We start from the raw sequence: 23,212 nt of genomic DNA, 5'->3' as shown, positions 1-23,212 counted from the left end.
TGAGCAGGTTGTAGATGTTTTGAACAAACATTCAAAGAAGCTGCCTTGTTGGAAGTCAGTTTGTACACAATCTACTATGATACTCTAATATCAATGTGATGTAGCCATATTTCGACCTTTTTCAATCCATTTTTTTTTCTTGTCATTTATTGTAGGGCAGGGGTGTCCAACCTGCGGCCCTCCAGCTGCTGCAGGACTACATCTCCCATTATGCTCTTTCAGCTAAAAACCTGGCAGAGGAGTATAGGAGATGTAGTCCTGCAACAGCTGGAGGGCCACAGGTTGGACACCCCTGTAGGGTCTATTGTCTACAATGGTAAAAATGTTTACCAGCTTGAATATAAGACACCTTAGGTTAACAGGGTCAACACAAAACTTCCTGAGCTTAGCTCTCTAAAAGTCATTATACTTCTCTGCGTCTGTTATACACAAGATTGAACAAGATTGATCCAGAGGTAGACCCTTTTTAGTCTCACTAATTGGTGGTGGAACATGTATCCTACTAACACCCAAAGTCTCCCAGGTGGCTGTTGTTAGATATACTATACAGACATGCAAGGCACTACGGTTCACCATGTACACACAAATTAACACTATTCTTTCTCATGCCCTGTGCTTGTTTATGAGATCATCCATATATTTGCATCTCTGGCCTTAGTCTGTTAGTTTATGCAGAACAGTGAGTCAGATCATTAACATCTGTAACATTCTCAATTCCCAACTTAACCAAATTCCCAACTTAACCAAACTCCCAGCACCAATCCCCCTCTGTCTGAAGGTCTGAAAGAGAAGTGCGTTTTGGAAACTTGGCAGTAAAGAGGCTTTACATTACGTACGCCAAACTTCCCAAGCACAGAAAAGCCTCTTTACTGCCAAGTTTCCAAAACGCACTTCTCTTTCAGACCTTCAGACAGAGGGGGGTTGGTACGATACGACACAGAAAAAGATCGCTTCTATTACACTCGCAGTGCAATTATAATGTGTGATCACTGATCTGTTACCATATAATCTGTGCCAGTGATCCTCCGGTACAATGTCTCTGTTTTTTTTTCCATCTGCTCATATGTCATTCTGCTTGAGATTGTTTGTGTTCTATTTCAGAAGACAGGCTACCAATACTCACCTGCCTCTGTGTCAGTGCAAAGTCCCCGGCTTCTGTGAGGGTGACACACAGGCCCTACGGCACAATGTTCTATAAGGAACAGAACAAGTCACAGCAAGTCTAACGCCTGATCGCCACTCCTCCAAACCCCTCCCTGTGTCCAGCTCTGCCTCCTACATGACTGTGAATTACACCCACCCCAGGCAAAGATGTACAACAAATGGTTTTAAAGGGACATTGTCATGCATACATACTGTATTTATATATGAGAACAAAACATTGACATAATAAACTGTATTTTACTTCATTAATCTTGTTGTGAAATCCCACAGGCCCGCTTTTCGATTTATTTGTATTGTAAGCCTTTGTAGCACCAGTGTACTGAGATACAAGGTGGGTTTTCAGAGAGCTTTTGAAATTTGCAGATAAGGGAGAATTTTCAGTACTGTTTGACCTGGCTTTGTGCCTACTCACACTCATACCTGGGAACTTCTGAGTTCTGGCTACGGGACGCAGGCAAGACTGTCCACTGACGTCAGCGGGCAGTCCCGATATCGTCCGTGGGCGGTCCCACTGATGTTGCTGGGCCTTCCCCCTGACGTCGATGGGTGTTCCCGCTGACATCAGCGGGAAACAACCCCCAAGTAAAGGGAAAATGGGCGGAGGATTCGGGTCCTGACCCGGAGAACCGGTGAGGAGGTGCTTCACCTGGAGATCCCTGGGTCAAACCAGGTATGCTCACACTGCTTGCGTTTTGTGGCCTGTAAGACTGTGCATTAAAAGTGTTTGCATTCCCTGCAAGTGGACTCCACTAACAGACTGTGGACAGGGCCGGTGCCACCTACAGGCAAAGTAGGCGCCTATTCAGTAAGCTTGCGGGGGTGGAGCCAGGGGGCGACAAAATTATGTTTTGCCTAGGGTGGCAAAATCCTTGCATCAGCCTGACTGTGGGACCCTAACTGCTTTTGAGTCCTTGTCTCTGTGTCTCCGGCAGCTCCGCTTCTTCTCTTACCTCTTCTTCTTCTGTCTTCTTTCTTTGTCCGATTCTCCATGGTATCAGCTCTGTTGACCAGGCTTCTCGGAGCACTTCTGCAAAAGGGTGCAGCCTCTGTGCACCGCATGGACTGCCTCTCCCCCGTTTTAATAAATGAGGTAGAGTCTGCCCACGTGGTGCGTGCCATGGCTTTGCCCCTTTGAAGAAGTACTCTGAGAAGCATGGTCAATGGAGCTGATACCGGGTAGAAGCGGACGAAGAAAGACGAGGCAAGAGAAGAAGCAGAACTGTGGGAGACGAGACAGGGACATGAAAGTGGCTGGTGGAGAAGGTTGGGAGACATTGTGAGGGAATTTGTGGGAGACTTGAGACCTCTGTGTGCCAGTATGGCATCGGGGGGGCTAGTCCATTTTTGGCTTGTACATGAATCGCACATTTAATGTGTAGCATTTCCAAGATAAAAATAATGAGCCTGAAAAAGCAGCTTTCTCTCATTGCTCCAAGTATACCTCCCAAATGCTGCTGTTTAAGAGGGTCCAAATCCATTTTCCTCCTCCGATTGCTGGTCATAAGGACGGGATACGCTAAAAATAGAGGGTCAGAGGCTTAGATGTCACGTAAGGACATTTTACTTAGAGGCTTTATAGATACGTGGAACAGCCTCCCAGCATAAGTGGTAGAAGTTATTATATGGGATTTGCATGTGGCTATCCCAAATATAAAACAAGGCCGAGGACTGATTACATCAGGAAAAACAGGCAGCCTAGATGAGCTGAATGTCTTATCGGCCATCAAGTTCTATGTTTCTGAGTGCATTGCTGCAAAAGTCAAAATAATGCAACGTGTTTATAAATTATAGTTTGGTAATAATATTGTTTTTTTTAATGACGTACTTTAATTCCATAAACATTCTTGGTAAAGGTCTGCCCCCTATTTGGAATGTGGGCAGTCACCTAGGTGTGATATAGAATAATACAGAACAGATGTGCAAAATATGTTGGTACATAGTGTCTATTATAATGGTGTATTCATCCCACATGAATATGTGGCACAGGTGTGCGATGCTATTGCCTAGAAACCAGCAGCAAGCAACACCGGCCTTTTATCACCATGGAAACACAACCTTCCATCCCATCCGACGAAGTGACGACAGCAGCGGGCGGTCCATTCGAATTATTCCTGTCCAATAGCGAAAGACGTACTAGAACAGCATTAACATCCAATAGGCTTTCGGGGGGCGGGCACTTTGAAGCAGCAGCTAATGGGTGTACGGTGGGGTTGACCGGAAGGAACTTGAATATCTACACGTGGGTCTGGTGCTGTCTGCCGAGCATGTCTGGCCTGTTTATTAAGAAAGGAACGGAGGGTCCCGGGAGGAGACGTCGTGCGGAGGTTAGAAGGATATGAATGAATGTTTAAAACGCGCCCTAGTAGAGAGGGATCATGCGCGATCTCGTCACTTTATGAAAGTTAATGTTGTCCCCGTTATACAGTATGTGGTCCGTAATCATGCAGGGGTTAATACTCCGTTAATTGGGTTATAATAGATTGCACAATATGTACTAGGGAGCCCCCGTTAAACTCGTTTTGGACTAGATGAGTTGATTATCCTATTCCTGGCCGATGAGGAGAGGTGTGTGAATGAGAGGGTCTAACTTAGTGCCTTGGGTTTGTGATCTGGCTCTGGGCCTTCTGTGGTGTCACTTTGTGGTGTTTATGTATCTCTAAATCCACCCTTACATGAGTCTATATTTATAGTCCACTCTAGAGTTTAAAATGTTAGTTAATTCAACACTATGCTGTAAAGCAGTCTATGGTGCTTTAATTAGACTAACCCATTGATAAATGTTGCCACAGACGCCTATGTTAGGGTTATATTGCTTTAGTGGAAATAAGGAAACTTTTTAGCTGGCCGGCTTGCTCGGGACTTAGTCGCCAGACGATGACAGAGCGCTAACATTTAAGCCGTTGGCTTACGTTTTGATACTTTTGTGTGACTGTGGGTCATCGGGCTGTAGATGGAGTTTCCTTCGTGGATTTGCATGATTTTGCCAAAAAAAATAGTTGCTGGAGTTGAAATAAGAATTTTAAGCAGTCTTCCCAATGTTTGGATCTGAATAGAGTGTTTTTTATTTGAACTTAAGTACACTCTTGGCATATGTCTCCGTTACAGGCTGGGGATACAGAAGCCGCATCCCAAAAGAGAAAGAAGAGGAAAGGAGTAAACTTAAGAGAAGAGATAGAGAGTGACTCTGATACTGAGAGGTATGTTCTCTCCGCTTCTTTCCAACATCCAAATTCTGTTTTTATCATTATCTAAGTATTTTCCATTCCTACTTAGTGCACCAGTGCGAGCAAAGCCTCACGAAGATGAAGAAGATCTGGAGGAGACCGCTCAGGAGAAAAAGTTACGCCTAGCCAAAGAATATTTGCAGCAATTGCAGGATCAAGGTTAGATATAGACCTGAAACTTGGCAGCATTGTTGTGCTTTCATGCATATGTCACGTGTGTCTGTCATTTCTGTTTTAATTAAATGCTTTGTGTTCTTCAGAGGAGGAGCAGCTAGAAGATGAGAGCCAAGATGTCATTGCAAGCAGACTTCAGGAGGATGTGGTAGGTTGGCAATGAAGAAGAAAAAAAAAAAGCTTTTGTGGTGACTGGAGGGGTGTCTTTATACAATCTTTGCAGCTAATGATATTTTATTTTCTTTCGTTAGTTGGAGCAGCGTGGGAAACTTCAACGTCCCTTAGCCAAAGAGGTATTACGTTTTGTTTTCGCCTGTCCTCCATTCCACTGACTTTCCAGTTTGTGCTTCAGTTTATTATATTATCATTTTTTGTTTCCCAGTTAATACCCCCAGAACCATCAGAGATTCGCCTATTCCGTGGCCACCAAGGACCCATCACCTGCCTTGTGATTACTCCTGATGACAGATACGTGTTTTCTGGCTCTAAAGACTGTTCCATCATCAAATGTGAGCGATGAAAGTGGGGTGTAACGTGGGTTCAATCTTGTGCTGCGTGGTTATGTTAAGTCGGTTTGATTTCTCATAAATGGCCGGTTCCATATAAAGCACGTTAAGTGTTATTCTTTGGTCTTCATGCACATTGTCAGTCTCAAGAATAACATGCGTAGTCTATTCTGTTTTTTTCCTATGTGCTAAATCATGCGCGTTTGTTTATATCCAGGGTCTGTGTGTGATGGGAAGAAGGTCCACAAGATCCCGGGTGGTAGAAAAGGTTGTGAAGACAAACATGTTGGACACACTAGACATATTCTGTGCATGGCAGTGTCCTCGGATGGAAAGTATTTGGTAAGGAGATGGGTTGTCTTTACATATCCAAACGCTTTAGCTGGCTGTACTTACGGAAATTGACATATATAGGCATACACTGAGGGTGCGTAAGCATTGTTCTCCGTATCCTCCAGGCTTGATGGTGCTTTGTGAATGATGACATTGATTGCTTTTTGTATCTGCACAGGCATCGGGTGACCAGAACAAACTTATCTTTATTTGGAACGCTGAAACATGTCAAAACCTTCATAAATTTCAAGGACACAGAGATGCAATATCTGTACGTGATTTACCTCCCTCCTTTCTCTTTCCCTTTTTATCTTTCCGTCCACCATTTTTCTAATTTGTTCCTCCTCCCACCCACATTATAGGGGCTTTCTTTTCAGAAAGGAACTCACCAGCTGTTCAGTGCTTCGCACGATCGCTCTGTCAAAGTCTGGAATGTATCAGAGAATTCCTACATTGAAACATTGTGAGTTGTGTGGTGTGTGACTACGTCTGAATTGGCTCAGGTTGTAATAACTTGATATATTTATGTACAGATTATTTTACAAAGCACCTTCAAACTATATATGGTACTAAAACCCTTAACCATAACTAAAAATGTAAGTAAACTTCATATTGATGAATGCTAAATATTATTTTTCCAGGTTTGGTCACCAGGATACAATCACAGGCCTGGACAGCTTGAGCAGGGAGAGATGTGTGACCTCAGGTGGTAGAGATGGGACTGTAAGAGTTTGGAAGATTGCAGAGGAGACCCAACTTGTGTTCAGTGGCCATGAGTGAGTAAGAATCTGTTGCTTAATTTCCCCAGGGCTGTATAAACTTATATAGAAGTAAGGAGCCAGATTGATATTTTTTTTAGGAGCCAGCGGTAGGTATGACAATAGAGATAAATATACAATGGCTACTGCCTCATGGTAAACTATTCGAGCCCTGAGTTAGCCATATTCATTACTGGAAATATGTATGCATTTCAGTTATTCTATTATTGACTGGCTTCACAGGATTTACGTCTGACCCAAGTGCGCTGAAAGCTTATGCTAGTTGTTCTAGAAATATTGGTGACAAAAACCTCTCAGCAACTTGACTGGCTTTGAACATTTGTCTAGAAAGAGGTCCTCTCCATAGTGTTCCATGGGGCACTTCTTTGGTGGATCTACACAATTAGCCAACTTTTTAATGTAGCATGATTGTTGCGGTCTCCAAGGGCATAACTTTTTTTTTTTCTTCTGAAATGAAGATGGATTCTAAATCTCTTGCAAATTTTGGGGAGCTGTAGGTTTTAAATACACAAACAGTGTCCTGAAGAGCCACACATAAATGGATACTTTGTAACCATTTGAAATGCAAAACCTTGCTACAGAACCAAAAAAGTACTCGCAGGAAGGGAAGCTCATGTGATTTGCGTAATTTTGGGATACTAAAGTTGAGTTATTATGTAAGGCTGTTGGAGACTTATGATGAAGCTTGAGAGGCACAGGCAAATTGACGTTGGGTTGTCCAAAAGTATTTGTTTATGAAAATAAGTTTGAGAACTTGATTTTAACATCTCTGGTATGATGGCACCAGTCATGACTAGTATTCATATTGCACAACCGGAGCTGTAGGTCTTGATGCAGAGAAGGTCCAGCTAATTCTGAGAGCCGTATAAACCACTGGAGGCCATAATATAAAAAATACAATATACAATGTCAGGGAAATACTGGGAATCACAGTGCTTGGTTAAGCTGAAGGAAACTCCACAATCTACCTAAAATAAGACTTTTGATGCCTGCATCAGCCTCAAATGTGTTCTTATTTACTAACCGTTAACTAGACTTGGCCTAATGGTATCTACCTTAAGACTTAAACATCAATATGTACAAGACATCCTAGAAAGTCCACTGTTTATACCAAGGACCCTACTTGGCAAGGAAATAAGCTTTCTAGGCTATTGCATGTTGGAAGACAAAGCACGTTGCATTACTTCTGATTGCAAGCAGGGGTCTCACTTTCACCACTTTAAGATGTCTAGCGCAGAGCTTTCCCAACCTTGGTGTGAACGACTGCTTTCTAATCTCGGATTGTGTAGTGAGCACTAATCTATGATCTGCCAACTAGAGGGTGCACTTAGGGTTTTGTCTGAAGGCTACTTGGCGGATTCTGGAATCTGCTTAACTTCCTGACCCACCTTGATATCCTACAGAAGGTCCTAAGCAGATCAACATTTAAATCTCCCAGCTGATAGAAGAGGCGGGGTGGGGGGGGTCACTCTGGAAAGGCTTTGGTATTAAAAAAAACCCCAAATAATTTACTTTTTTTTTTTTTTGTTTTCTTTTTAGAGGATCAATTGACTGCATAAGGCTAATAAATGAGGAACACATGGTTTCCGGAGCTGATGATGGGTAAGTAGTTTCACTCTATGCCTAGGTCAGGTATGGCATTCTCGCTGTCATGTGACATGTCACCCGCAAATTCCACGTGCCCTTTATTATGTACAATATACATGCTTGCTTGCTTGCTTGCTACACTTAATACAACATACTATTCTGTTATCCTCCAGATCCTTGGCTCTATGGAGTGTATCCAAGAAGAAGCCACTTACAAGGGTGAGGTGTGCTCATGGTCAACATGGAGATACTGGCCTGGAGCAACCATACTGGATTTCTGCAGTGTCTGCTGCTCTCAACAGTGATGTGGTTGCCTCTGGTATGTGTCTAAGCTCTTACTTTGTAAGTTTGTGTGTTTGGTGGATGTGACAAGAGTAGTAAAGCCACCAGCTTTACTACTCTGTTCCTCAGTCATGATCTAACCCTTCTGTATCATTTGAACAGATTTGTGAGTTTTCCCTCTCTCTAGCTCTTCGTTTAATTACCCCTTCTTCTTGTCCAATAATTTCCCTCTTCTGTCTTCTATATTCTACCTTTTAAATAGACCTCATCTGAAAAGCTCTCCATTGTGCTGGGGTTTTTCTTTGTCCAAGCAAGGAGGCGGTGACACTCAGACAAGACACGGCTCAGTTAATTTAACATTGTTGCTAGAATCTACATATTTTAACATAACTTCTTGTCTTTGTCTTAGTGTATTGCTTAATAAAGTCTGTCATTGCAAGCTATTCCTAGAATGCCGGGTTTGTGTATGTCTTCATAGGATGTGCAGAAGGCATCTTAGTTTCCCTTGCTGTTAGGCCCAATGGGCAATGGTATACTTTGGTGATACAAGCAGTGTACCTTAGGCAAGAAGCAAGCATCCTTATATGCATTTTTCAGATGCCTAAGGAAGTAAACATACCACCGAAGCAGCAGTTACAAGAGAAATCCAGAAAAAAACAAAAAATGTACTCGTATTAAATGTACTGGTTAATTCAGGATACTGGGAACAAAAGAACAGCCTAGGGATGTAAAATTACTTAAAGATATTGGCAATTTTAAGAGGGCTGTAGAGTGCAGCTCGGATGCAGAATGGGATTCTAGCACATTTTAGACTTAGAAATGCTGCTTTTATCTATTTTATTTTTTTTTTTTTTATCACCTTTTAATTTTAAAAATGTATATCTTTTTTTTTTTTTTTTTTTCCATGTGTTAATTTTAATTTTTTATTTATTACATTTTTATTTATTTTTTTTAAATGTTTTGCTACAGGTTCTAATGATGGCTTCTTGCGACTTTGGCGTTGTGGAGAAGGGTTCAGAGGCCTGCATCCTCTATTTACCATTCCCCTGGTGAGTGTTAGATTTTCCATCAATAGGGAGCGGGTCTAGTGTTGGGCTCATTTCTCCCTTTTTGGTTTTTTTATCCTTCTACTAATATATATATATATATATATAATATATTCCTCATGTTTCAGGTTGGGTCTGTGAACAGCCTGCAGTTTTCCAGCACAGCTGATTTCCTGGTGGCTGGAGTAGGACAGGAACACCGGTGAGTACAATGAAAATATATACACCCCTGTTCCTATTGTAAGCATCACCTCCTAGCATAAAGTGGAATTAATAATTGTTTTGATCAAATATCCCCTTTTATTTTAGGCTTGGGCGCTGGTGGAGGATAAAGGAAGCCAAGAATGGCCTGTATATAATTCCTTTCAAGAGGAAATTGCCTCTCAGCGATGGATCATGATCCTGCATTGATTCCCCCCCCCCCCTTTCATACATCAGTACCGCAGTTCTCCTGTATTTGCCCCCCAATGTTTCAGAAACTAAATATAAACATTTAATTATATAAACATTTAGTTTCACGACTTGTGTTTTTTGTGGGAACTAGCTTTTCCAGCAGGCTTCATTCAAAATGGGTTTGTTCCAAAAAATCAAACTACAAACAGATGTTTTATTTACATAATACCACTGTTAGCAGTTCTTATCACGGTAATTGTAATTGCTGCCCAGTAACATCTACTAATCTAAAGAAAATACTGTTTGCAGTGATGGCCCTCAGCTGTGCCTTTATTTTTTCTTCTAATGAAGCTTGCGCTGTTCATCCTGGGCTAGCACCACATTCCAGGTCTACCTACTTTTGAATGAGATGGAACAGCCTAATTTAACCCTCTCATAGTGCACCCTGTAACCGATAAACTCAGTATCCCTTGATTGTGCTCTTTGTCAACGAAGTCCTGGAGTCAGATTACCCACAATCCACCTTCCTCCGATGGCTGTCTCATGGATTGTTCATCATATGTTGTGCAGGATCCTGGTCTTGTCAATCTTCTGTTTCCTGGAGCTGGGTGATGGACAGCACAGTCACTTGTAGTCTCTTCCACTTAGCTGGACACAATGTGACATTTGTGGTCATTGTGCTTGCTTTGCGGTGGGGAAGTATCATCCTATATGTCCCATCCCACCCACTTGGAGCTAGGCTTTATCAGAGGGATGAGGTTGTAGAGTCCACGACTTCACGCCCGTTACACACAGTCGGCACATACTGCACAGCTGTCCCTGGAAAGAGAATTTTTTATATGTTGGAATTAATCGCACCGACAATGTCTTCTATACATTGGTAGCTTTATGACGAGCACCATGGATGATCAGCAGTAGGGGGTGATATGTTCTTGGAGGAATGGGTGATGTCTCTGTGTTTTGTATAACAGTAGGAGGGTGTATTAATGAGACGTTTGTTAACTCCCTTGTTAGTAAGATTGTTGATTCTGTGCAGGTTAATGGGCAGCCGGAGGCTCCTGTAGGGACATGAATTTCAATCAACCCATTAAAATAATCCCTGGGGCATCACGGGCAGGGGGTTAAAACGGAGATGACAAAAGGAATGGCGTGTGGAGGGGAGAGCATTCAAACTGCATTTCTTCACATTAAGTGCAGCAGATGCTTCGTTTTAATGTATGCGATTCCATTCCTCTCTTTTTAGGCTTTTTTTTAATTTTTTTTTTTTTTTTTTTAGCTTAACCCTTTCAGTACCTGCTGGATCGCAAAACATTTGCGGATGTGTGGTTTATCAAGGTGACTGTGTTATGAAGTTGGCCAACTTCAAAAGTTTCTATTACCCCTAGAATCAAACCTGCGTACATCGGTTACTACCCGTAATGATTCATGTCCAAGTCCAATTTGTCGTTTCCGAAACTGTGCTAGACATGAAAAGCATGGCAATCCGAATTTTTCTATACTTTGTGTGACGCCGCATTAATGTAGGGAAGGATTACAGAAGAACGTGAATAAACATTTGTTTGGGATCGATTGATGTCTACAGCAGTCTGACGCATCCAGCTAATTAAAGTTCCTGAAAACCTGCATGGGTAGCTTTTGAGAGGAGGATTGGAACGAAGAGTAGGATATTAAGCAGCTTGAACTATGGCTTAAGGGGTTTCTAATCTTTAGGAAAGAATGAATCAGACCAAGATTTGCTTCCCTCTCTCCGTTCTGCTCCTGTCCTGTCTTATGATCGTCCGTTTAGTGAATGAATGTGGTCGGTCGGGCAAACGGAGTATGTGCGCATGCATCACAGCCTCAGCCGTGTGTAGTGCATTCACCCTTGTGAACAAGTAAAACAAGCATGTGAGCTTGTTTTACTGTGCCTCATAAATGTGAAATATAGTCCTAGGATTGTTGAACTATTGAAATGCATTACTTATCCATCAACACGGAATTCTCTGTTCCTTTAATTTGCTTTACCTACGGGTCTTTGCTAAACACATTCATGTGTAATACAGATTCTTATATTGCAGGGTTGCATTATCCTTTAAATGCGTTTCGTGGCACTAACCTTGTGACCCTGCTCCGGTGGCACTGAATCGGTTGGTGGCAGTGCGATGGCTGGTGACGTTTTTCTGTGGCTGAAATAAAATGATGTGCAGTTTTGGAGTGAACAGGCAACCAAGGACCACAGAGCCGCTGAGACTGACAGAAACGCATAGTGTGGTAGTCTGAACCTGGAACGGGAAAGAGAGTGTGAAGTAAGACTATGGGATTATGTACCTACTCTTAATAGTAAAAGATACCTGCATTTTCTGGAAGACGGACATTCGGGAGATAAACCTGTATATCTACCCTGAACAGATTCATTATGCGTGAAAACGTTCTCGGTGGAATCTTACGGCATAATTGAAAGTGATTTGGATGGGCTTCCGATATGGGCCAGACCTGAACGGCTTTATAACACTCAAGCTGAAACACACCAACAAAATTATCCTAAAACAAAACGACTGCAGGGCTGTTTTAAAACCCTTGCGTTGGCTGAATTCATAATGCAAATCAGAATTGACGATCATACTGCATTTTCGACATTGGCTGTGGCACACGATGTGGTGGGCCGTGTACCACGAGATAAATATTTATATTGTGTAATGTACTGATATGTTAACGATGACCATCATAGTCAGGGCTCCAGACCGAGTGACTAATGACAAAGCATAATGGCTCTCACCCGGTAATCGCTCGAGGTCACGTAGAAGATAGGCAGGAATGCCAGCCAGATGATACACGTAGTATACATGGTGAAGCCAATGAATTTGGCTTCGTTAAAATTCTCCGGACATTTGCGAGTCTTAAATGCATAGAGCGTGCAGAGCAGGACAAGCAGTACATTGTACGATAGGGATACCAGCATGCTGCCATCACCGCTGTTACACTTCAAGGTCACTATGTATCGCTTGTCTGGGGCAGTGTCCTTTCGGGTCCCTGGTGGCTCCATAAGCAGCCAGACTACCACCACAAGCAGCTGGAAGGAGATGAGTGCCAGGCAGATGCCCACTTGCGATGCAGGGCTGATAAAACGAGGCCGTTGGACCCCCTCTCGCGCCCCGCTAAAGATGCGAGCAATACGATTGGTCTTTGTAAGCAAGGCTGAGTAGCAAATGGCAAAAGAGGTGCCAAGGCCAAGGCGGCGAAGCGTGCAGACAGAAGGTGATGGCTTGGCAATGAAAATGAAAGTCATGGCATAACAGAGGAGTACTCCGCTCAACAAGATGTAGCAGAGTTCACGTCCTGAAGCTTTTACAATTGGTGTGTTGTTGTGTTGCACAAACACCACAAATATAAAGAGGGTAGAAAGTAGCCCCAGGCAGGACAGGCACACTGGCCCCAGTGCCCAAGCATCTCTCCAGCGTATATACTCCTGGGGGAGATCATAACAGCCGTTCAGCTCCTCGTTCGGCCATTGTCCCAGTTCACAAGCCATGCATGTGAACTCATCTAGCAGAAACTCGTACGGCTGACAAGGGATGCAGATCCAACAGCACACATCTCCCGGCTGCATGCTCTTTACCTCGTTCTTCTTACAAGGGTCGCTGCACTGAGACACGGGTACTGCACTACGCGCCCACGGGATCAGGTTGGTGTTGAGCGTCAGCTCTTCACCCCAGTAGCCCACTTTCTTGTAGTGAAACCCATCTGTGTTCTGAAAGTTGAAGATATTATAACGTCCTATTCCATCACCAAATTTGTCAAATCGCACTATGCTATGAGTGTCCGGAGGTGGAAATGGAGCTACAAAAAAAGAGAAAAAAAATATTAAAAATAAATACATCATGCATAGGCCTACCCGAAACATATTTGGCATCGTGGGTATGAAAACTTGGTATAAAACGGTTCCAATTGTTATATGTCTCTATTACTTGACATATAAGTGATGATCCCAGTGTAAAACCTACCACTGGCCACTGGCCACGAGCCACTGGCCACTAGAATAACATAAATATATTTGTGCGCATGTTGCAGCTGTGTTTTTGTGTGTGTATTGTACTCTGTTTTTGCGTCTACCTCGTTGCTTCTACATCTCCCTCTCGACCAGCATTCCAATTGTGTGTCAAAATTCCAAATGGTAATAGCTTCACAGCGGGAAATAATATGCCGCGAGGTAAAACCTACTAAATTTTCATTTATGGCAGTAAAACGCATTGTATATTTTCCCCGTGAAAGTTTTATTATAGGGTAAGTAGTGCCACTACAATAAGCTTATGATATTGGGGCAAAGTTTAAATGCAGAGAACAAAGCTGACTTCAAAAAGCCTCTCGGATTTAAATGAAATGTTACTAATTCCAAAATTACTAAACCGTAATAGCACAAATACATTAATCCAACTGGTTAGGATATTCTATGTGCAGTATGACCTCAAAATACTAAAGATGCTGTTCCACTTAAACATTAAATGCACTCTCTAGTATTGTGGTTGACAGACACCCCAAGTAAAGCAGAATGCATGTTAATACAAATAAAAGACATATCTGGGGTCAAAACTGCAGCCTTGCAGCTGTAGCTGCCATCCTCCTCCATGGTCTAACCATGCCACTGATTGGCTAATTGATCCAATCAGTGACAAGGACACATGGCAGTAAGAATATCATAAGCTTTAAGACACAGAATGCCGGGGCATGACGTTGTATCCCGGCGTTCTGTTTATTAAAGGGGAACAGAGCTATTACCGGGCCTGGACCCTAACCACGGAGAGAGAGGCCACTGGGAGAGCTGCCCTTGGTTGGCCCCAAAGGTAATTATATCACTGATGACAGCAAAGTGTTCCCAGCAGTTACAGGGCACTAGGAATGATGTTTAGTTTTGCATTCAGCAGCGTCGGTGGATTTATCGTAAATAAGACAAATTGCTCAATGTGGATTTTTATTTATAACATATTCACTGAATCAGTGATGACTTACTTCATTAACAACCTTTCTATTCATTCTAACAACCTGAAAACTGAATGCCTGCATAAGGTTAATGTTTTTTGTACAAGTGCACTTTACTAAGTTTTAGAACTACCCATTTTATCTTCTTGGGATGTTTCTCAACACATGTTTGGCAACTGGGGGTTTGGCACAGGAGATTGTACCCCCATGGAATAAACAAGGGTCAAGTAGGGCCTACAAGAGCAAATTCGATTGAGTCAGAGCTCTGCATGTTACAAAAGTCACTATAGATGAACTTCTCGATACTTACCGTTGAATTTTACATTGAGGATGTAGTCACGGTAGAAGCGGCGCCCATTTATTGGATTCATGGCAGGACATGGTTGAGAGGTATTGGGGCAGAGGGCCTCGTACATATTGTGCATTGCATGAGCCATAGCATACACTGCATTCACCACAAACATGATCTTGGACTCCTGTTCGAATTTCACATTTTTCAAAGAATGCTCAGCACATCCTGGCGATGTTAGGCGACACTGAAACTTGTTCTCCCAGAATTCTCGGAACCAAGGGTTGCGTGTATTATTGTCAGGGTGCAATGACTGGAAATAATTGGAAAATTCCCACAATGGGTAAGATGCCAGTTCCATGGTGATGGCACCTTCAGCCACATCTTCACTGCCAAGCACCACACTCTCCAAAGCTCCCCAGCCATCACTGGCCACCCACATAAAGGAAACATTGAGTCTTTGAGCCGCAGCTAAAAGTTCCCTAGCATCCTCGATTTTCGTGAACAGAACTACCACTCGAGCACTAGGTTTCTGCTGCAGTGCTCGGATGACACCCTCGAAGGTCTTTTTGTTCATGGACCGTCCAACCTTCTCCGAGGTGGCAATGCAGATGTTGCGAGCTCGTGCCTCCTGCTCAAAGGCTTCAATCCCTGTTTCGCCATAGTCACCCTCAGATGCCACTGTGGATACATATGTCCAGTTTAAGAATCTCAGGATTTCTGCCATGGCTTTGGCTTGGTAAAAGTCCGGGGGCACAGTTCGAGCAAAGAAGTCATAACGAGACTTGTCACTTAATTTGGCACTTGTTGAGGCGTAACTGATTTGTGGAATCTGGAAGAGCCTTAAAAGGTTGGCAACCTGTTTTAGATAGAAATAAATTAATAATTTTAGAGATGATATTATAAACATGATGGGGAAGAACAGAACAAGAAGTTGGAAGACAAACGTTTATTGCATAAGGAGATCTGACATGGAACTGCCATAAAGGTCTGCTCAGAGGAAGGGGCGTTGTGGTCCTACAACATTGTTCATAGAGATGCATCTATGTGTCACAGATGAGAATAGTTTAAGTAGTTACACTCCTATGAAGGATATAATACGCAAAAGCCCATGATGGAGCACAGGAAATGTCCCATCAGAAAGTAAATGCCATAAAAAGTCTTTGTTACTCAACATTCATACTGGCTGTAAGTGGAAATGCAAACAAGACACACAGAAAGGCTTCTGGCAGTGGTACAAAATCTAGGGAGGATCTCAGAATCTCAATTGCCCCCTTTCCAACTCTCCATATAGATGCATCTGGATTCTTGAGGTTCAAATGGGCAGTAGGCACAAAAGTTCTTGGGACATGGGGTTGTGCAACCCTTCATAATGCCGCCTAAGAGCATGGATTGTCATAGTAACGTCAGGTGACACTGTCCCAACTTTCTTGAGGTTGAAGGGGAATTGTCTTGAAGTGCTATGCTGATAGTATTGAAATAAATGTGAGATAAAGCTGGATCCTAAACCAGTGAAAGGGGTCAGTTTCCTTCATTGTAAAGAGTGCTATAGCTTAAGCCCATATGTTGATTGGCTTTGCAGTAGCTTAGCACTTAGCATTATTAGAGGATCCCTTTATATATACCTCTTTAATACGCTGAGCAGATTTTTACAATTAAATCTGTGATTTTATTTATAATGGTAAGAGACGGGGTGAAGGTCACGAAATGCAGGAAGATTACAACCATATGTTTTACATTGAGAGATCTAATTCTAATTCTCACATTTTAAGTTACTGATGTTGTATGTAACTAAGGAGAAAAAAAATAAAATTATTAAAAAATAAAAATGTAATACTTCTTAGCTGTTTAGACGTAGATATTGTTTGGACGTAGATGAAGCAGTATTTATCTTATGGAAGCCTTCTTTCTTTATTCATTCTCTGAAAGCACTGCTAGGTCCACACTTGACGTGACACAGGATGCTCTTTCGCAGGTCTACAGTCTACAGAGCATGGGGAAGCCGGGGCACTCATTTAAAAAGAAGAAGATTTCCAAAAAGGAATTGGAAAGTATATGGATATTATTCTGTGATGCAATAATTAGGGTACACATAAAATCACGCATTTGCCTTCACTACTGTGCAAAAGTGTTATCCAGGCGTAGAAAATGCTGTAAATGTAAAATACTTTTAAAAGAAAAAAAGACATGTTAAAGGTTAAAAAATGCAAAGTAAGTGAAGAGAAGAAAAATCTAAATCAAGTCAATATTTACACCATTTTTTTCACACGTTTTGCACAGTACTATCTATCTATCTATCTATCTATCTATCTATCTATCTATCTATCAGTATCTATCTATTCATTCATATATCTATTTTTATATATATATATATATATACATATATATATATATATACATATATATATATATATATATATACACACACACACATATATATATATATATATATATATATATATATATATATATATATATATATATATATATATATATACATATGTACAAAAATTACAAATACAGCCCATGGTGCCCTGTGCAGAACCAAAATAATTTACACAATCAGACAGTATTGTGGGGACATCCTGGACCTAGAAGTTGTGCCGTTTCTATCAACAGACTAAGCTATCTGTTACCTTTTTGGGGGGCCAGAGTGCCAGGATATGATGTTGTACGTTGTTTCGCCACAATCAGGGAGATTAACGTTAATGGGGTCCCAGTCAAGCATCTGCTTGTGGAGCCCCTATCACATCTCCAAACACCCAGGCTCTAGACTCTCCTTCCACCGTTCTCTCTCTAAATAGGTAGTTCTCTATCAGAACACCCCTTCCTTTGTCTGTTTCAAATTATGTAAACATGTTGCATTGATTTAAACAAAACACATCAATCAAGAATAAGGAATATACATAACATCGGCTGCTCCTGTAAATTACCTAATCGCTTGCAAACTAAATAAAAATGTTTAGTAACTATGTTTCTCGTACTGATTTTTTTCACTTGACATATTTTCAGCCCGGTGATCTAATGCCATGTATTGGAGAAAATACTAGACATTGGTCACCATTCTTTGAACAGAAATTTCTCCAATGGTTTACTATTGGGAATAGCAACACAAACGTCAAACTAGTTAAAGATATGAAAAAGGCATTATCCTCTAGATTGTAAGCAAATTTGAGCAGGGCCATCCTCACCTGTTTTCTCTGTAAGTCAAATTGTTATGTTATACACTACTTGTTATGTCCCGTCTACCCATTGTACAGAGCTACGGAATTTGATGGTGCTATATAAAACAATAAATAATAATATTAATACTGTCTGGAATGAATCAGTATATGAGCAAATGTTACCAAAAGTAATTCTTTCGAGAAGGTGTTATGGTAGCATAGAATGAGACTTAACATGATAAAACAGAAAAACATTCTACTCCCCTCCAACCCACATAAAAGATTAATTCTTCCAAAATCACCTGGATTGACACGTCACTATAGGATCCCCCGATGACACCACTGATGGCCGTTGGGGCTTCCTCATGAATAGCATATGATCCATCGGGACACAGATGTTGGGGCCCATCTCCTCGTGTTAGGGAACCTCTGACCAACTCTAGGGCCTGCTCCAGAGCATATGTGTCTTTGGAACATGTATCAAGTATGTGTGCCCCCAGCCGTAGTCCAGGAAGCAGTTTGGGGTCTCTATTTATTGAATCCAATGCAAAAAGCATGGCTTCCAGGCGCTGCAGGCCACGGTGCTCATTCATCCTTCCGCACTCAGCTCCAGGACCCCCTTTCTCGTGCACTGGGAAGAGGCCCCCAATAACCAGATCTCCATCCACTCGTATCTCTGGTCTAGGGGGTGATCCACTTCCACTTCCACTGGTCAAGACCGGGAATAGAAGAAAGGTCCAAAGCATAGTAGCCATCAGAGCAGACTGTCAGCGGAAATCCAATCCAAGTAGGTAGCCACCAGTTACACAAAAGGCAACTAACACAGAAGAAGTGGGGAGAATTAGAACCAAGTCAATTTCATAAAGTGGCCCCCACTTGCTGGGGGTCCTGCACTGAAACGAGAGGGTACAAAAAGGTCATGTCACAAACCAGTGTAACACAAATAGATAACAAAAAAGTGGAAAGATTCTGGAGAAGAGAAAGTATGGAAAAATATGAATATGAGGGGCCTAAAAAAAGTGAGATGGGTAGAAATGCTCTTAAAATGTTCTTACTAGTCTGCCATATGCAAAACTGTACACTCACAAAAATATATTAATGGACAACCTGCCATTGACTATTCCACCCAAACAAAAGTGTTATTCCTTGCTACAATAGAACGCGCTCTCATGGTGCATATAAAAAGATTACGCAATTGCTTAGGGTTCCCAATGGGTTCCCAGTGGTCTATGTGGCCCTCTAAAGGATGAATAACGATATATTTAATTCCCTTGTTATTGTCTTAAAGATGTGGTCACTAATACATTTTTACAATTAGGAACCCCAAAATCCAGAACTGCCCCTGCACATTCACACAATACATAGTCTGGAATACTAATATTTAGAGCCATAGATACTGTACCTATATACACAGTCAGAAGACATACATATCTGGAGGCATATAAAAAAATCATGCAACAATTGTAATCATGCTGAAAATATAAAACTTACATCATTTTACAACTAAAGTGAAAATAAACATTACCAATTTGCAGAAATTGTTACATTATTGACAAATTGTGACAATTACAACTTTAAAATAATATACTTAGAAATACTTTTATATACTTTTACTGCATAATCACAAAACATTGTTAGCATGATAATTCTCTCTAATGCTATATTCATGCTTTACTCTTTAACAGGAGTTATCACAGGGAGGTCTGGAAAGAATGATTGATGGGTCCACACTGCACATCCTTCTCCGGGGGCTTCGGGGCAGGGGGGGCAATTCTCCCCCTACGGGGTCCAAATTCTTCAGAAAGGGGCAGTTTGCCTGTCCACGGAGACAGGGCTCAATGGAGTCACTGTGTGTGCTTGTTACAGTGGGGGTAATTAGGTTTACATTTCCCCCAAGGCCAAAAGATGACAGCCCTCCCCTGTCCCATGTTTTATTCCTCCATTACTGGATTCATTTAGGTGTTGGACTGGATTATACACTAGTATTAAGTGTACTGTGTTTTAGCACCACCATATCCATTAGACTGGGTATGGCGCCCGTGCTGAAAGCTGTTAGCCCTCATCTGCTTTATCGGGTCCCAACAATGAGCTGCTTAAAACTTTAAATACTGACCCACTGGTGATGTAGCTTTAATCAACAGCATTACCCAGATCTACCAACGCATCAGCAGCATAGTAAAGGATGTACATGATTCAAGTTTTTAAGAGTTATTTACGCTTCCCTTTCAATGGTTCTCAGTCTCACTATATAGAGTAGAGAGCGAAGGTTCTCATTCAATGCCATAATGTTCTCTACTTTTTGCCATACATGCTGAGCTGACGTCAGTCTTGCCAACTAGACCAGAAAGCTAGACACATTACACAGTGCTGTATTTTATCTGCAGTAACACCTGAGCAATGATCCCAAATAGGGCCAGTTTCACCCAAACTAGGGCTACTGTTGTATGCAGTAATGGCCTGTATCATAGCCAAGGGCTTAATCAATTGCGAAACAATAAGTGATTAAGGCGTGTTGAAAGGAGATGTAGAAGAAGAAAAAAAACATGCTTTTATGTCCCTGAAACAGTGCATATTATAGGAAAAGCTAACATGATTAAAGGGCTATGTTCACTAAATGGATAGTGGAGTTAGGATGGCCCCATACAAATCAAATTTAAACTCACCTCACTGACTGAACCATACATTTTGCAGGGCTAGCTCAGCTCTTGTTATAAAGAAATTTGCCAGGGGTGGCCCTTTTGTCAATCACAAAATTCTAAAAATGACCCCAGTGCAAAATTTGCATATTAATACCTTGAAGCAAAATGTTAAGTTCTTTTTTATGTATCCACTGTTGTATCAAATGCAGAACAAATGCTAAAATCAGAAACAGCTTTTAAAATAGTTTGAAAACAGCTACAGATGACCTTTATTTTCTTCATTCGTCATTGTATTCATTATATTTCGAAATATTACAATTTTAAAGTGCACAAAATATTTTTGTAGTAATATTCTATCTATTAAGAGGTGGTATACTAATAAGCCACCGGCAACTGGTGTGAAAAATCAAACTTGCGCGAAGAAGAAACAGCTTCACATATGGCCCTCATTAAATGATGTACAGGTTGCTGAATGATGCCTATAATTCTTTCACTCACAAGGCTTTGAGCGAATTACGTGGACTGTGAATCTTCCAGACATAATCGGTCAAACATGTAATGTGCTCATTAATGAGAAATCTTGCGCGGATGAAGGAAGTGAAGTACAGAACCATTATTTCTTTAAATTAACCCTTTCCGTGGGTTAATACAAAACAAATCATGTGTGTAATTATAAATATGATCTGCCCGCCACTAATCATCCTTACTTTTACAAAGTGTAATGGTTTAATTCTGATATATGTTTGGCGTTAATAGATTAAAAGGATGTGGGATCTTGGGGCAACATGGCCACAAGACCACAAGAACCTTTCTCCAATGAATGAATGTGTATTTACATAAAAACCTGGCTGGACAAATCCTAGAACCCATATAGCCATGCAGGTCCGTATTTGACGCCAATGGGACCCTAGACAAGAATCCTCCTAGTGCCCCCCAGCCTTATGGTGTCTGCTACACTGTCTTGTATATTAATTATTGTATTAAGTTGCCCTTTTATTGCATCTACCTGCATCTTTTGTATTGTATTGTACTATAGCAGTTCACCAACAGCACCTTTAACTCACTCCTTGATTCATAAAGTTGTTTCCGAACGATATCGCCTTTCAATTTGTTATTACGGCTTTATAAATGTAGCTAGGGGCCTCGTAAAACTCAGCTCTGAATATCAAACAGGTTTTATGCGTCTTTTTTGTCTTTTATTGAAACACATTTAATAGCCAGCTTTTTACTTTCCATTAGCAGCAAATGCTTGCATCCACTTTCATTAAAACAGAATCAGTTTTTTTTTCACACTAGTAATTTATTTGCAATACGTCAGTATTATTTCACAGCACCCGTACATATTAGGACTATCTAAAGCATTTTTTAGTAATAGTTTTAATGAGTGGCTTTTCTAGCTCAAAAACCGAACACAACTGTGTTTCTTTGCTTTAACAAAGTCAAAGATTAAAATAGTTAAAATAGGATTTTAAAAGAATAAAAAGGCATGCCTTTTTGCCAATGAAAATCAAACTGGGTGGATATAATTTCAGTAAATTCAAGGAACTGCATGGCAACAGTTTAACATTGATAAATGTAAGCTAACGCACTTGGGGTTTGGTTGTAAAACTAGGAGCCTGGGTGTAAGGTGAGAATGTGCTGCCTCACTAATGTTGGTTAAATGGAATAGCCTTCCAGCTATAGTGGTGGTTACAAGGAACATCCATCCAGTAGAAGAGTCTAAAACCTATCCATGTCCCGTGACAAGGGCCAAGGGATAAGTAAGGCTTGAGGATTTACAATGGGTTGAAAAGACTTTACAGTTTACAGATAGTATATAGGCTTTACAGTTCTTATCCATTATCAAACTCTTAGAGTCAATAAAAACAAAGAACAAAGTCTTATTTATAAATTGCAGTCTCTATGGCAACCAATGGCTTATTCCTGTTGATTGCTCCACATTAGTGCTGTATCAGTGTGAAACTACGTTTCCATGGAATATGTTCCACATTCTGAAGTTTTCAGGTTTAAAAAAAATATTCTGTCTTCCCACCAAGTAGAAATAATGTGTCTGCTTTAAAATACAAATGTTCTGACTAATGTAGGAGGAAACCATTTAATTGAGAAAAAAAATAAATTAAATGTTGTTACCTGGTTACATTAAAGGTGCTGTTTCACTTAGACATAACTTTATGTGCACTTGAATATTTTATGCAAAAGTCTTTCCTCAGAAGGTTTAATCACATAAACAACACTTCTTAAAATTGTATTTTCAGTTTCTATGGCAACAACCTTTGTGTGTGGCTGGTTTTGTGTCACATGGCAATTTTCCCCAGCAACATTCTGAATAAACCATAATTTTATTTGGTTAAGAAGTTAACTTTGGGAAGGGTTTGGGAACGTGTGAGCCTAGGGTTAATGGTACTTGGGTGCAGTATTTCTTCTGTACCCCTCCACCCATAAAAAAACCCCACAGACATGCAAACTCACTCTAACACATTACATATACACACATACCAACTCCCTTCGCCCCGCTAACCTTAAGCTCACCCCTGGCACACTTTACCACCATACACTTACACACACATGCACACTCTAACACCATACACACTCACTCACTCACTCTTTCCACCACTATCCCTGCAACTCACACAGTTCTTCCTCCCTGTGCATCCCATCCCTTTTATCTTGCATGGAGCC

General features: G+C 41.2%; 2 protein-coding genes across 2 annotated transcripts; one reads left to right on the top strand and one right to left on the bottom strand.

Moving 5' to 3' along the window:
* Positions 1 to 1,706: 1,706 nt before the first annotated feature.
* Positions 1,707 to 9,495, top strand: LOC149285419 (U3 small nucleolar RNA-interacting protein 2-like). The gene is made up of 16 exons (XM_089495358.1): positions 1,707 to 1,746; positions 3,151 to 3,368; positions 4,270 to 4,361; positions 4,438 to 4,547; positions 4,649 to 4,710; positions 4,814 to 4,855; positions 4,945 to 5,071; positions 5,286 to 5,410; positions 5,580 to 5,672; positions 5,764 to 5,864; positions 6,043 to 6,177; positions 7,720 to 7,782; positions 7,941 to 8,086; positions 9,019 to 9,098; positions 9,224 to 9,297; positions 9,405 to 9,495. Exons 1-16 carry the CDS (start codon positions 1,707 to 1,709, stop codon positions 9,493 to 9,495), a joined length of 1,599 nt encoding a protein of 532 aa, XP_089351484.1.
* A 738-nt stretch (positions 9,496 to 10,233) lies between these two features.
* LOC149285418 (metabotropic glutamate receptor 2-like) lies at positions 10,234 to 15,457 on the bottom strand. The gene is made up of 4 exons (XM_089495310.1): positions 14,752 to 15,457; positions 12,244 to 13,304; positions 11,584 to 11,749; positions 10,234 to 10,307 (listed from the first exon to the last, which is right to left on the bottom strand). The coding sequence occupies exons 1-4, from the start codon at positions 15,455 to 15,457 to the stop codon at positions 10,234 to 10,236; spliced, it is 2,007 nt and encodes a 668-aa protein (XP_089351436.1).
* Between the last annotated feature and the right edge of the window lie 7,755 nt (positions 15,458 to 23,212).

The sequence above is a fragment of the Sceloporus occidentalis genome, unplaced genomic scaffold, assembly GCF_023333645.1.
Source record: "Sceloporus occidentalis isolate IW3139 unplaced genomic scaffold, rSceOcc1.0.p SCAF_79, whole genome shotgun sequence".
In the NCBI taxonomy this organism is placed as follows: domain Eukaryota; kingdom Metazoa; phylum Chordata; class Lepidosauria; order Squamata; family Phrynosomatidae; genus Sceloporus; species Sceloporus occidentalis.
Note: the sequence above shows the minus strand (reverse complement) of the source record. Positions and strands in the feature narration are given on the sequence as shown.